Raw genomic sequence first — 14,332 nt, forward strand, 5'->3', positions numbered from 1 at the left:
TCGGCAAAAAAGCCATTATCGGACATCCCTAGTATCGGTAATTAAGAGTCGGACGATATCGGAATATCAGCAAAAAAGCCATTATCGGACATCCCTAGTATCGGTAATTAAGAGTCGGACGATATCGGAATATCGGCAAAAAAGCCATTATCGGACATCCCTAGTATCGGTAATTAAGAGTCGGACGATATCGGAATATCGGCAAAACAGCCATTATCGGACATCCCTAGTATCTGTAATTAAGAGTCGGACGATATCGGAATATCGGCAAAACAGCCATTATCGGACATCCCTAGTATCGGTAATTAAGAGTCGGACGATATCGGAATATCGGCAAAAAAGCCATTATCGGACATCCCTAGTATCGGTAATTAAGAGTCGGACGATATCGGAATATCGGCAAAAAAGCCATTATCGGACATCCCTAGTATCGGTAATTAAGAGTCGGACGATATCGGAATATCGGCAAAAAAGCCATTATCGGACATCCCTAGTATCGGTAATTAAGAGTCGGACAATATCGGAATATCGGCAAAAAAGCCATTATCGGACATCCCTAGTATCGGTAATTAAGAGTGGGACAATATCGGAATATCGGCAAAAAAGCCATTATCGGACATGCCTAGTATCGGTAATTAAGAGTCGGACAATATCGGAATATCTGCAAAAAAGCCATTATCGGACATCCCTAGTATCGGTAATTAAGAGTCGGACAATATCGGAATATCGGCAAAAAAGCCATTATCGGACATCCCTAGTATCTGTAATTAAGAGTCGGACAATATCGGAATATCGGCAAAAAAGCCATTATCGGACATCCCTAGTATCGGTAATTAAGAGTCGGACAATATCGGAATATCGGCAAAAAAGCCATTATCGGACATCCCTAGTATCTGTAATTAAGAGTCGGACAATATCGGCAAAAAAGCCATTATCGGACATCCCTAGTATCGGTAATTAAGAGTTGGACAATATCGGAATATCGGCAAAAAAGCCATTATCGGACATCCCTAGTATCGGTAATTAAGAGTTGGACAATATCGGAATATCGGCAAAAAAGCCATTATCGGACATCCCTAGTATCGGTAATTAAGAGTTGGACAATATCGGAATATCGGCAAAAAAGCCATTATCGGACATCCCTAGTATCGGTAATTAAGAGTTGGACAATATCGGAATATCGGCAAAAAAGCCATTATCGGACATCCCTAGTATCGGTAATTAAGAGTTGGACAATATCGGAATATTGGCAAAAAAGCCATTATCGGACATCCCTAGTATCGGTAATTAAGAGTTGGACAATATCGGCAAAAAAGCCATTATCGGACATCCCTAGTATCGGTAATTAAGACTTGGACAATATCGGAATATCGGCAAAAAAGCCATTATCGGACATCCCTAGTATCTGTAATTAAGAGTTGGACAATATCGGAATATCGGCAAAAAAGCCATTATCGGACATCCCTAGTATCGGTAATTAAGAGTTGGACAATATCTGAATATCGGCAAAAAAGCCATTATCGGACATCCCTAGTATCGGTAATTAAGAGTTGGACAATATCGGAATATCGGAAAAAAGCCATTTCGGACATCCCTATTATCGGTAATTAAGAGTTGGACAATATCGGAATATCGGCAAAAAAGCCATTATCGGACATCTCTAGGGTCAACCCTACATAGGCTGAAATAGGTCAAATAATAAATATGACATAATAAGTACTTACCTGTGAGCAGGCTGACAATCAGCCCCACCACCACCACAACGGTGGAGTTGTGAGCACTGTACCACATGTAGGACAAGGAATAAAGAGCTTCTACACCTGTCCGCCTGACAGGTGAGAGAAGGACAAAAATATTGACATTTTAGTGATGTTCCGTCACAAGGTCCGGTGTCGGGGTGTAGTACCTGGGTCTGGGGGTGGTCGCGTTGACCAGCGAGGTCAAGACCGCAGTAGTCATGTTCTCAAAAGGGGGCGGAGCCACGGTGCCCAGCGGCGGGACCGAGCTCTGCACCCGCATTAGAAAACTGCCGATGCCAACCCAGAAAGCCATGGTGAGGCCTGCTGCTAGTCCAACCAGCGCCCCCTGGGGGGGGAGGAGAAGGCGGTTACCGACCATGCTGACTGACATTATGGGATGGCGACATGCTGACTTACAATGGAGTTGGCCCAGGGGAAGAACATTCCCAGACAGAAGACACCCAGCAGGGGGCCACCCACCATCCCAAAGATGCTCAAGGCGGCCTGAGGGTGGAGAGGAGGGTAAGTAACAAGTGTACCATACAACGATGCAGTGTTCCCTCGCTACAACACGCTTCACTTTTGTTGCGTCGGACCACTTCTTCCTCTAAGAATCTAAGTCACTGGTCAATCCCAAGTTCTTCCTCTAAGAATCTAAGTTACTGGTCAATCCCAAGTTCTTCCTCTAAGAAACTAAGTTACTGGTCAATCCCAAGTTCTTCCTCTAAGAAACTAAGTTACTGGTCAATCCCAAGTTCTTCCTCTAAGAAACTAAGTTACTGGTCAATCCCAAGTTCTTCCTCTAAGAATGTAAGTTACTGGTCAATCCCAAGTTCTTTCTCTAAGAATCTAAGTTACTGGTCAATCCCAAGTTCTTCCTCTAAGAAACTAAGTTACTGGTCAATCCCAAGTTCTTCCTCTAAGAAACTAAGTTACTGGTCAATCCTAAATTCTTTCTCTAAGAATCTAAGTTACTGGTCAATCCCAAGTTCTTTCTCTAAGAATCTAAGTTACTGGTCAATCCCAAGTTCTTCCTCTAAGAATCTAAGTTACTGGTCAATCCCAAGTTCTTCCTCTAAGAAACTAAGTTACTGGTCAATCCCAAGTTCTTCCTCTAAGAAACTAAGTTACTGGTCAATCCCAAGTTCTTCCTCTAAGAAACTAAGTTACTGGTCAATCCCAAGTTCTTCCTCTAAGAAACTAAGTTACTGGTCAATCCCAAGTTCTTCCTCTAAGAATCTAAGTTACTGGTCAATCCCAAGTTCTTTCTCTAAGAATCTAAGTTACTGGTCAATCCCAAGTTCTTCCTCTAAGAAACTAAGTTACTGGTCAATCCCAAGTTCTTCCTCTAAGAAACTAAGTTACTGGTCAATCCTAAATTCTTTCTCTAAGAATCTAAGTTACTGGTCAATCCCAAGTTCTTTCTCTAAGAATCTAAGTTACTGGTCAATCCCAAGTTCTTCCTCTAAGAATCTAAATTACTGGTCAATCCCAAATTCTTTCTCTAAGAATCTAAGTTACTGGTCAATCCCAAGTTCTTTCTCTAAGAATCCAAGTTACTGGTCAATCCCAAGTTCTTTCTCTAAGAATCTAAGTTACTGGTCAATCCCAAGTTCTTTCTCTAAGAATCTAAGTTACTGGTCAATCCCAAGTTCTTTCTCTAAGAATCCAAGTTACTGGTCAATCCCAAGTTCTTTCTCTAAGAATCTAAGTTACTGGTCAATCCCAAATTCTTTCTCTAAGAATCTAAGTTACTGGTCAATCCCAAGTTCTTTCTCTAAGAATCTAAATTACTGGTCAATCCCAAGTTCTTCCTCTAAGAATCTAAATTACTGGTCAATCCCAAGTTCTTTCTCTAAGAATCTAAGTTACTGGTCAATCCCAAATTCTTTCTCTAAGAATCCAAGTTACTGGTCAATCCCAAATTCTTTCTCTAAGAATCTAAGTTACTGGTCAATCCCAAGTTCTTTCTCTAAGAATCCAAGTTACTGGTCAATCCCAAGTTCTTTCTCTAAGAATCTAAGTTACTGGTCAATCCCAAGTTCTTTCTCTAAGAATCTAAGTTACTGGTCAATCCCAAGTTCTTTCTCTAAGAATCCAAGTTACTGGTCAATCCCAAGTTCTTTCTCTAAGAATCTAAGTTACTGGTCAATCCCAAATTCTTTCTCTAAGAATCTAAGTTACTGGTCAATCCCAAGTTCTTTCTCTAAGAATCTAAATTACTGGTCAATCCCAAGTTCTTCCTCTAAGAATCTAAATTACTGGTCAATCCCAAGTTCTTTCTCTAAGAATCTAAGTTACTGGTCAATCCCAAATTCTTTCTCTAAGAATCCAAGTTACTGGTCAATCCCAAGTTCTTTCTCTAAGAATCTAAGTTACTGGTCAATCCCAAGTTCTTTCTCTAAGAATCTAAGTTACTGGTCAATCCCAAGTTCTTTCCATGACATATATGCTGAGTAAGAAGGACCATCAAGACAGAATTGGAATATTTTCAAGCTTTACTGAAATTTCAGGAGATCATCTTAACCAATACATTCATATCGGCTACTCTAGGTGATCTGCCATTCCAACGGAAAAGCCAACTCCTTTGCACACAAAGAAAACCCCCATTTCCCCCCTCGCAACACTGATAAGGAACCAGCGGGGGAGGTCTTCACAATCCTGATGGTTTAAGACACTAAACAGATATCTGAAGACAAAGAGAAACTGGTAGAATATACAAAGGAAAAGTACTAGCTACTCTAAACATGGCTATGTAAAAAGAAAGAACTCTTAAACATATATGCATCCTCCACACTTTACACTGATTCTTTTTTTGTGTGAGTCATTTTTTACAGAGTCGCATGCTTTTTTTAAATTTTATTTTATTTTTTACAGCGTATGAAGTACTAAAGTTCAAGTTAAAGTACCAATGATAGTCACACACACACACACACTAGGTGTGGTGAAATTTGTCATCCGCATTTGACCCATCCCCTTGTTCACCCCCTGGGAGGTGAGGGGAGCAGTGGGCAGCAGCGGTGGCCACGCCCTGGAATCATTTTTGGTGATTTTAACCCCCAATTCCAACCCTTGATGCTGAGTGCCAAGCAGGGAGGTAATGGCTCCCATTTTTATAGTCTTTGGTATGACTCGGACAGGGTTTGAACTCACAACCTACCCACCTCAGGGCGGACACTCTAACCAATCATTGGTACTTTAACTTTAACTTTAAAGCAGGGGTGCCCATTACGTCGACCGCGAGCTACCGGTCGATGCCGGAGGGTGTGTCAGTCCATCGCCTCGGTCACTTTTTTTTTAATCATTTCCACAACCGCTACCTCTCCTAACTTGCTCACTCACTCACCCCACATACTGCCATTCTTAAAGGGGCACACACACACACACACATACGCTACTCTCACGACACGCCTCGCCAAATGTGGCGATTAGTATTAGCACCTTTGCTTTAAACTTAGGTAAACATTTAAATAATGAACATTCAGATCTGCACCAGGAGTTGTAAAAAAGTAATAATGTAGTTGTTACACCTGTCCTGCTGTTCGGTCCGGTGCAGACTAGTGGAGGAGCACAGGGGAGACGTTCCCTTCAGGGTCGATGCCATTTCAATTCCTTTTCATTTACATTTTAACCTTGTAAAATTGTTCTTTGACTGTGAGTGTTTAATGTAGTGTAATATTTTCTGATTTATTTGGAAAAGTATCGATATACATTTTGGTACCGGTACTAAATTATTGGTATCGGGACAACCCTAGCTCGTAGTTATACAAGATATGAGTGATGACATATGTTGCGTTTGACCAGATGTTCCTCCAAGTGGGATGTAAAGCGCTGGTCAGTCCCAAGTTCCTTAGATGACATATAAACTGACTCAAAGGTACCACCCAGCACAGAATAGGTATTTTGTAATTTTATTGTCAAATATTTGAGAATAGAGACCAGCCTCGAACAACACATACGAATGCGCAGCCCAAGTTGATCTGGCATTCCAAAGGAAAAAGCAACTCTTTTCACACAAAGAAAGCCCCCATCTCCCCCCCCTCCTCTCAACACTGATAAGAAGAGAGACTTGGGGGTTGTGTTCACATTCCTGATGGTTTACGACCCTGTCTAAACAGGCAATCTGAAGACAAAGAGAAACTGGTATACAGAGTATACATGGAAAAATATGAGCTGATTCAAACATGATTATGAATTTCAAAAATAACTCTTAAACATATGCAATATCCACACATACATCTCCAGCCAAAAAATATGGGGTTTTTCCAACTCTAAAGACAATTCTCCAAAAGCTCTGATTTTTATTGACAAAAAACTAAGGACCAAAGAAAATGTTGTTTTTTTAAAATGGCCTTAAAGTACTATCATCATCAGCAATGCCCACTCCTGCTTGTATTAGAGAGAACAAATAATGTTACCTGCAACACAGACCCCATCAGGGAGGCCAGGTAGGCCATGGCCAGACATACCAGACCATAAGCCAGAGCTGTGGGAGAAATGAAGCATACATTAATACACGTCATGCAAAAGTGAAACAAAAACATGCCATCAAAATGATGCAACCCCCTTGGCAAACTAATGATGCAACCCCTATGGCAGACCTGGGCAAACTAATGATGCAACCCCCTTGGCAAACTAATGATGCAACCCCTATGGCAGACCTGGGCAAACTAATGATGCAACCCCCTTGGCAAACTAATGATGCAACCCCTATGGCAGACCTGGGCAAACTAATGATGCAACCCCCTGGGCAAACTAATGATGCAAGCCCTATGGCAGACCTGGGCAAACTAATGATGCAAGCCCTATGGCAGACCTGGGCAAACTAATGATGCAACCCCTATGGCAGACCTGGGCAAACTAATGATGCAACCCCTATGGCAGACCTGGGCAAACTAATGATGCAACCCCTATGGCAGACCTGGGCAAACTAATGATGCAACCCCTATGGCAGACCTTGGCAAACTAAGGCCCGTTAAGCTTTTCAATCTGGCCCGCCGGACATTCCCAAATCATATTTAAGATCTTCAAGATGGAAAGTGTAGCTGCCATTATGATGTGTACTCATGTTTTCTAAGTCTTGAACGATACTAAGTATTTCAATGGTTGGAATCTGGGCTTTTGCATGATATACTAGTTACTATGGTCATCTAATTAGTTACTATGGTCATCTAATTAGTTACTATGCTCATCTAAACTTATTTCTTCTCTTTGCATTTTGAACCTTTTTAACATCCACTAGTGACATGTTTCCACAGGTGTTAAAACGTCACACAAGACTGGTATTACATGTGATGAGTTCATGAACTAGTTAGTGGAAGTTTAAACTTCATTGGATCATTCAGAGAGCAATTCCAAATCATAGAGATAGTCATCTTTACCAAGTCCTTTGGACAGAAACGTGGCTTTGGACTCAGTCATGTTTGGGAAATGTGGTTTAATGAGGTCCTCCATAGTTACTGTTGCCAGGGAGTTGAAGGCTGAGGAGATGGTGCTGGGAGGACAGAAGGACACGAGACACATCAATGATACCACTTCTCAATATTGATACCACTTCTCAATATCTGCAACCACAGTCGATGATGCAGCACAACCTCCATTTACAATTCCTCCTTGTGCAAACTTTTCTCTTTACAAACCGTGGGCCGAATAAAAAATATGCTTCGGGTGTACGAACCTTGTCTGGTGTACGAACATTTCATCCACCCACCGTGTGACACACCAACGAGGTCAAGTTATTTTGTATTCCTAATAAATGTAGCCACCTAGCTATTAAAAGTGAAGGAGTTTAGTGATTTCAAACTGAGTGCACCACAGGGCTAGTGACAGTGTGTCTGCGTGTAAAGCTAAGTAACTAAAGTTAGTTCAATGTGTTGTTTTTTTGGCTTTGTTACTTAATAAAATAGGCTGGAACCCATTATTAATAATGACATTATTTCTTTTGGAGAAATGCGCTTCAATTTATGAATGTTTCGGTTTACAAACCTTGTTCAAGAACCAATTGAGTCCACCCGCATCCCGGTGGGGTTGTGTTTTACTTTGAAATGTATTTATTTGGCATTTACCAGATCCGTTTGTCACGATAGCAACGATGCTAAGACATGACTGTGTGTAGTTGGTAAAGGCCGGGTAACCATGCTGGATTTGACTACCCTGAGTTGTTTACCTGAGAGCTCCACTGAAGAGACAGGCCACAAACAGGCCAGGGAGTCCGGGAAGATCCTTGAACACATCCATCACAAAGTACAACACCATCTGTGCCAAAAAACACACATGATGATGATGTATCTTCTACTCTGCTGCAAAGACTTTGATATCAATCAACAAATAAGAGTTCACCTGATCATTGCTTTTGACGTAGCCTTTATCTAAAGGGCTGTCTTCTCCGTAGCGAGCAAACATGACCAGTCCCATCAGACACCCTAAACATAGGACTATCTGCTGGCACGGGAAAACAACATAGCAGGACCTGGAGGAAGACGATACGTTGAATGCCGTAAAGATTTTTTTTTAAAAAGGCAACATGGCACTCACATGACCGCCTCTTTCTCCGTGCGGGAACTGAGATATCGCTGGACTTGGGCCTGGTTGACCCCGTACAGGGCCAGCATCAGGAAGACTCCACCCACGCCCAGCGTCCAAAAGGTGTGGCGCTCCAAAGGATCGGGATTTAGGCTACAAAGAAAGCACACAAATAGGTTAAAAAAAAAACGTACAAGCAACACATTTAGCTGAACTGCAGCAATTTAGTGGTCAAGCAGAAGCTTGTGGATGGCTACCAAAAGCGCCTTATTGCAGGTCAACTTGCCAAGGAACATGGAAGCTAGAGATGTCCGATATATTATTGGCCGATAAATGCGTTAAAATGTAATATCGGAAATTATCGGTATCGGTTTTTTTATTATCAGTATCGTTTTGTTTGGTTTTTTTATTAAATCCACATAAAAAACACAAGATACACTTACAATTAGTGCACCAACCCAAACCCCCCCCCCCCCCCACCTTAATGATGTGCACTTTAACAACTAGGCTTACAACTATACCTAATATATAATGGGGTGGAAAAGTGACTATTACCTGCAGGGCAAACATTAGCTAACCAGAAGGCAATAACAATGTCAACAAAAAACACCTGCTTAAAAGATCTAATACAAATGTCCCTGAGGAATGTAAGGTGGGAGTACTGTAATTACCTAACGTTACATTATTATTTTCCATAACAATTTAGCCCCCTCCACAATATTAACCCGACGTTAAACAGAACTAGCTATTTATTGATTGGCAATTGCCGAATCATGTAACATTAGCTTAATGCTAAAAAGCAAGGTTACTATCACATTCTGTAACAGACAAATAATTTCATGTAGGCTAACGTTACCTACCTGCTACCTCTGTCTTTTTCTCGTTTCTCCTCTTCTTTTCTCTTTTTTCTTCCCTGGGCACCTGACAGTTTTGGCCGTTTTGACATCTTGTGTTGATTTTTTTAAGTGGTGACGTCCAAAAAGAGTCATGATACGGGAGGGGGGGGCGCACCGTGCGGGGGGAGGGGGGGCATAATGTTGTAACAAATAATATTTCTATTAAATAGGCTTTACTTTGCATTTTAATTAACGTGGGATTATTTTTTGTATTTAGAAATAATAGTACCAACTTTTTTTTTTCCTCCATTTGTGGCACTGGCGTGGCGCCCCCTGATGGCATTGAAGATACTGTGCTTAGATTGCCGAGATACCTGTGGTGGTGGGGGCGTGGTCAATATGACATCATCACATTATAAGCTATGATGCATATATTTTCTTGAAAAAAGGCCAAAAAAAATGTATACATACATTTAATTATAGTACTAACATATTTTTTTCTTACATATTGTTTTGCTCAAATATTTCATTTTGATGCTGCTTTTGTTCAATGTACTTAAATTACTTTTTTTATTACTCTTATCAAAAACAACTGGCAACAAATCTAGCATCTGTTTCTGGTGTTATTGTGCCTTTTTTTTTTTTACGGCATTGCAAATTGAACCAATTATAAAGTAATTGAATTAGTCTAGTTTTGCTACATTTGGAACTAGAGATGTCCGATAATATCGGTCTGCCGATAAATGCGTTAAAATGTAATATCGGAAATTATCGGCATCGGTTTTTTATTATCAGTATCGTGTTTTTTTTTTTTTGTTTTTGTTTTTTTTTATTAAATCCACATAAAAAACACAAGATACACTTACAATTAGTGCACCAACCCAAAAAACCTCCCTCCCCCCATTTCTTTCTGTTATTAATATTCTGCTTCCTACATTATATATCAATATATATCAATACAGTCTGCAAGGGATACAGTCCGTAAGCACACATGATTGTGCGTGCTGCTGCTCCACTAATAGTACTAACCTTTAACAGTTAATTTTACAAATTTTCATTAATTACTAGTTTCTATGTAACTGTTTTTATATTGTTTTACTTTCTTTTTTATTCAATAATTTTTTTTTAATTTATTTATCTTATTTTATTTGATTCATTTTTAAAAAAAACTACCTTATCTTCACCATACCTGGTTGTCCAAATTAGGCATAATAATGTGTTAATTCCACGACTGTATATATCGGTTGATATCGGTATCGGTTGATATCGGTATTAAAGAGTTGGACAATATCGGCATATCGGATATCGGCAAAAAGCCATTATCGGACATCCCTAATCGGAAATGATCGGTATCGGTTTCAAAATGATCGGTATCAGTTTCAAAAAGTAAAAAGTATGACTTTTTAAAAGGCCGCTGTGTACACGGACGTAGGGAGAAGTACAATAAACCTTAAAGGCACTGCCAGTCACATAATATCTACGGCTTCTCACACACACACACAAGTGAATGCAAGGCATACGTGATCAACAGCCATACAGGTCACACTGAGGGTTATCCGTATAAACAACTTTAACACTGTTACAAATACGCGCCACGCTGTGAACCCACACCAAACAAGAATGACAAACACATTTGGGGAGAACATCCGCACCGTAACACAACATAAACACAACACAACAAATACCCAGAACCCCTTGCAGCACTAACTCTTCCGGGACGCTACAATATACACGACTGTATATATCGGTTGAGAGTTGGACAATATCGGCATATCGGCAAAAAGCCATTATCGGACATCCCTAATGTAAGCAAATATTAACATTGCTGTATGTATACTTTTGATTAGTCACATTTTCAGAATAAATTCATAAAAGAAGCAAACTTCATGAATGTTTTTAGTGAGCAACAAGTATGTGCTCCAATCACTGCATCACAACAAAATAAGAGTTGTAGAAATGATTGACAGCCATGACATGATGTCCTTTACACGTGTACGTACACTTTTCACCACCACTTCTTCTTCCCCGTCCTTTTCATCCACAAATTAGTAACGCAAACCTCAAATCTATCCAGAACATTCAGGTAAACCCGTACAGTAAGTACAGTGCAACATGCTCCCTCAGCAAGCTCAAATCAATTATTTAGTGTTATTTACCAGTGTGTTACATGGCCTTTCCTTTGAACAACACTCAGTAAAGGTTTGGGAAGTGAGGAGACACATTTTTGAAGTGGAATTCTTTCCCATTCTTGCTTGATGTACAGCTTAAGTTGTTCAACAGTCTCACTTCTCGTATTTTAACCGTGTCGGGACTACAGGCAGGCCAGTCTAGTACCCGCACGCTGTTGTAACACCTGGCTCGGCATCGTCTTGCTGAAATAAGCAGGGGCGTCCATGATAACAACATATGTTGCTCCAAAAGCTGTATGTACCTTTCAGCATTAATGGTGCCTTCACAGATGTGTGAGTTACCCATGTCTTGGCCACTAACACACCCCCATACCATCACAGTACCGCCCGAGTGATCGAAGGTCACGGGCATGTTATGGTTTGAGTTTATTTTGAACATGCTTACAATTACAACATGAAATTACTGTATGTGTTAAACATGCTTGTATTTTCATTAAACTCCTTTAACATGTTAACAAAAAATGTCTGTTTCGTTAATAAATAAATACAAATTATAAATATATATATATATACACACATATATATATATATATATATATATATATATATATATATATATATATATATATATATATATATATACATATACACACATATATATATATATATATGTATATAAATACATATATATATACATATACACACATATATATATATATGTATATAAATACATATATATATACATATATATATATATATATATACATATATATATATACATATATATATATATATATATATATATATATATATATATATATATATATATATATATATATATATATATATATATATACATATATATACATACATATATATATATATATATATATACATACATATATATACATACATATATATATATATATATATATATATATATATATATATATATATATATATATATATATACATACATATATATATATATATATATATATATATATATATATATACATACATATATATATATATATATATATATATACATACATATATATATATATATATATATATATATATATATATATATATATATATATATATATATATATATATATATATATATATATATATATATACATATAAACATAATATGATATATATCATTGTAAAAGTCTCTCTGCTGTGAGGGTTCTCCTTAGTCCGATAGATCTTTCGTGAGCCCTGTAGTCAAGTTTGAGAATCGTTTTATTGGCGCACACGCCACAACAGCACACAGTTCTGCGACTCTTCAGTCTTTTGTTTACAGTCTTTCTCTCGGCGTGTCTCTCTCTCTCTCGCTCCAACTCACACCGCGTGTCTCGTCCCAGCTGCTGCTAATAAAGGCGATAGGTGATTAGATAATCAGCCCCAGCTGGGCAATCTACTCACCTGCCACTGGCTTTGAGGTGCCTTACACACCCCGGACCACGCCCCCCTCCACAATAATTATATATATTAATATGTATGTATATATTCTCTTGTTGCCTTATTTGTATTTGACTTTATTGAATGTTTGGGTTGAATTTTATTAAACAAAACCAGTTGTCTTTTAAGTAATATAGAAATGGATCTATTTCATGGAGGAATGTAGTTCATCATAGAACTGGCACTCAATGTTATAAAAAAAAAAAAAAGTATTTATTTTGAATCGAGAATCGTTTTGAATAGAGGTTCGATTCTGAATCGAATCTTTAATAATAATAATAATAATAATAATATATTTTATTTGGTGTAGCGCTTTTCAAAGTACTCAAAGACGCTTTTACAGGATAAAAAATTTAAATATAAAACAGTTCAAAGTAATAATATTAAAAAAAACAGATCCTGCTCTAGCTTTAGCCAATCCGGTACCAGCCTGTCCACCACCACCACCACCACCACACCCGGCTGGCGCTCGCTGCCAATTAAAAGATAAACGATGCAGCAATACTAATGGAAATATTTATGTTTATGTATTGAATATTGTGATCTTATACGTGCGGTTATGGAATAACAAATATTTTTGTGCATTTTTGTACATTTCTTGTGATTTTTTTGTGACCCCAAGAATGGAATTGTGTGGCTCCCAAAGATTCACTGCCCTACCCGCTATATTTACTTACCCTCCCTCCTACGCTCTTATTTATGATGTTTAAAATATAAATCGGCGACTAGAAATCTAACGTGGTTAGTAGAAAGAAGGACTGGACAAGTCAGAATCGTGTTTTACTCACTCCAGTCCAGCGATGCGGCTGCCGTTCATCGCTTTCCTCCAGACCTCGCCGATGCCCCCGGCCTGGTGTGCCCCCACAATGATGACTGACAGCTGTCCGGCAAACATGACCACGGTCTGGAACACGTCGGTCCACATCACCGCCTTCAGGCCGCCCTGCGGGGGGGAGAGCAATCGCACGGACTTGAACACGCTCGGCTCTCCTTCATCTCACCTGACGACTTCACTGGTTTTGGTACATTTGGTAAGCGTTTAGCCATTCCTGACTCACCAGAGCGGTGTAGAGGGTGCACACGAGTCCCATGGCAAGCACTGCTCCCCACAGGTCAAAACCAGTGACTGCAAGCCAATGAAACAACACCATAAAACATGTGTCAGAATAATCGTATACAACTTGTTTGCTGTGAGTTCAGGTTGCCAAGCGTGAAGACAAAAGCTGTCTTTGATTTTATCAAGCAAAAGGTAAACCTCCACTGTGTGCGATGGAATGCGCCGTAGAGGTGTCGGTTTCTCAGATCTTGGACAAGGACCTTATCGTGACCCGGAATCTACGAGCAGAGAGGGGGCAAACCCGACACCGCTCCAAGCACCTTTTCTTTGAACTGTTTACGACCCAGTGCAGCTGCTGTTTACGACCGTACGAGGGTGCAGGACCACGCGCTCTCCTCATGAGCTAAATTGAATCCTGTCTCTGTTTGATTCCTTGCTTCTTGTCTTGTTTAATAAGAGAGTTCGGTGTTTTGAACCTCGATTTTGTCAAATACAAACATTTTCTTGCGATTTGGCTTTGCTCTCTGCCGTATAACCACATTCTATGTTGCTTTCCTAATAATAATAATAATGGACGCA

General features: G+C 39.3%; 1 protein-coding gene across 1 annotated transcript in view; it reads right to left on the bottom strand.

Moving 5' to 3' along the window:
• slc5a6a (solute carrier family 5 member 6a) overlaps positions 1 to 14,332 on the bottom strand; it is a 62,674-nt gene that overhangs the window by 11,573 nt on the left and 36,769 nt on the right. Inside the window, exons 6-15 of the mRNA XM_062043272.1 lie at positions 13,755 to 13,822; positions 13,485 to 13,639; positions 8,274 to 8,414; positions 8,079 to 8,208; positions 7,906 to 7,994; positions 7,121 to 7,233; positions 6,158 to 6,225; positions 2,157 to 2,243; positions 1,907 to 2,085; positions 1,725 to 1,828 (exon numbers count right to left, since the gene is read on the bottom strand). Coding sequence (XP_061899256.1) covers positions 1,725 to 1,828; positions 1,907 to 2,085; positions 2,157 to 2,243; positions 6,158 to 6,225; positions 7,121 to 7,233; positions 7,906 to 7,994; positions 8,079 to 8,208; positions 8,274 to 8,414; positions 13,485 to 13,639; positions 13,755 to 13,822 — 1,134 coding nt within the window. The remainder of the gene's footprint in view (positions 1 to 1,724; positions 1,829 to 1,906; positions 2,086 to 2,156; positions 2,244 to 6,157; positions 6,226 to 7,120; positions 7,234 to 7,905; positions 7,995 to 8,078; positions 8,209 to 8,273; positions 8,415 to 13,484; positions 13,640 to 13,754; positions 13,823 to 14,332) is intronic.

The sequence above is a fragment of the Entelurus aequoreus genome, linkage group LG03 (genome assembly GCF_033978785.1).
Source record: "Entelurus aequoreus isolate RoL-2023_Sb linkage group LG03, RoL_Eaeq_v1.1, whole genome shotgun sequence".
Lineage (NCBI taxonomy): Eukaryota > Metazoa > Chordata > Actinopteri > Syngnathiformes > Syngnathidae > Entelurus > Entelurus aequoreus.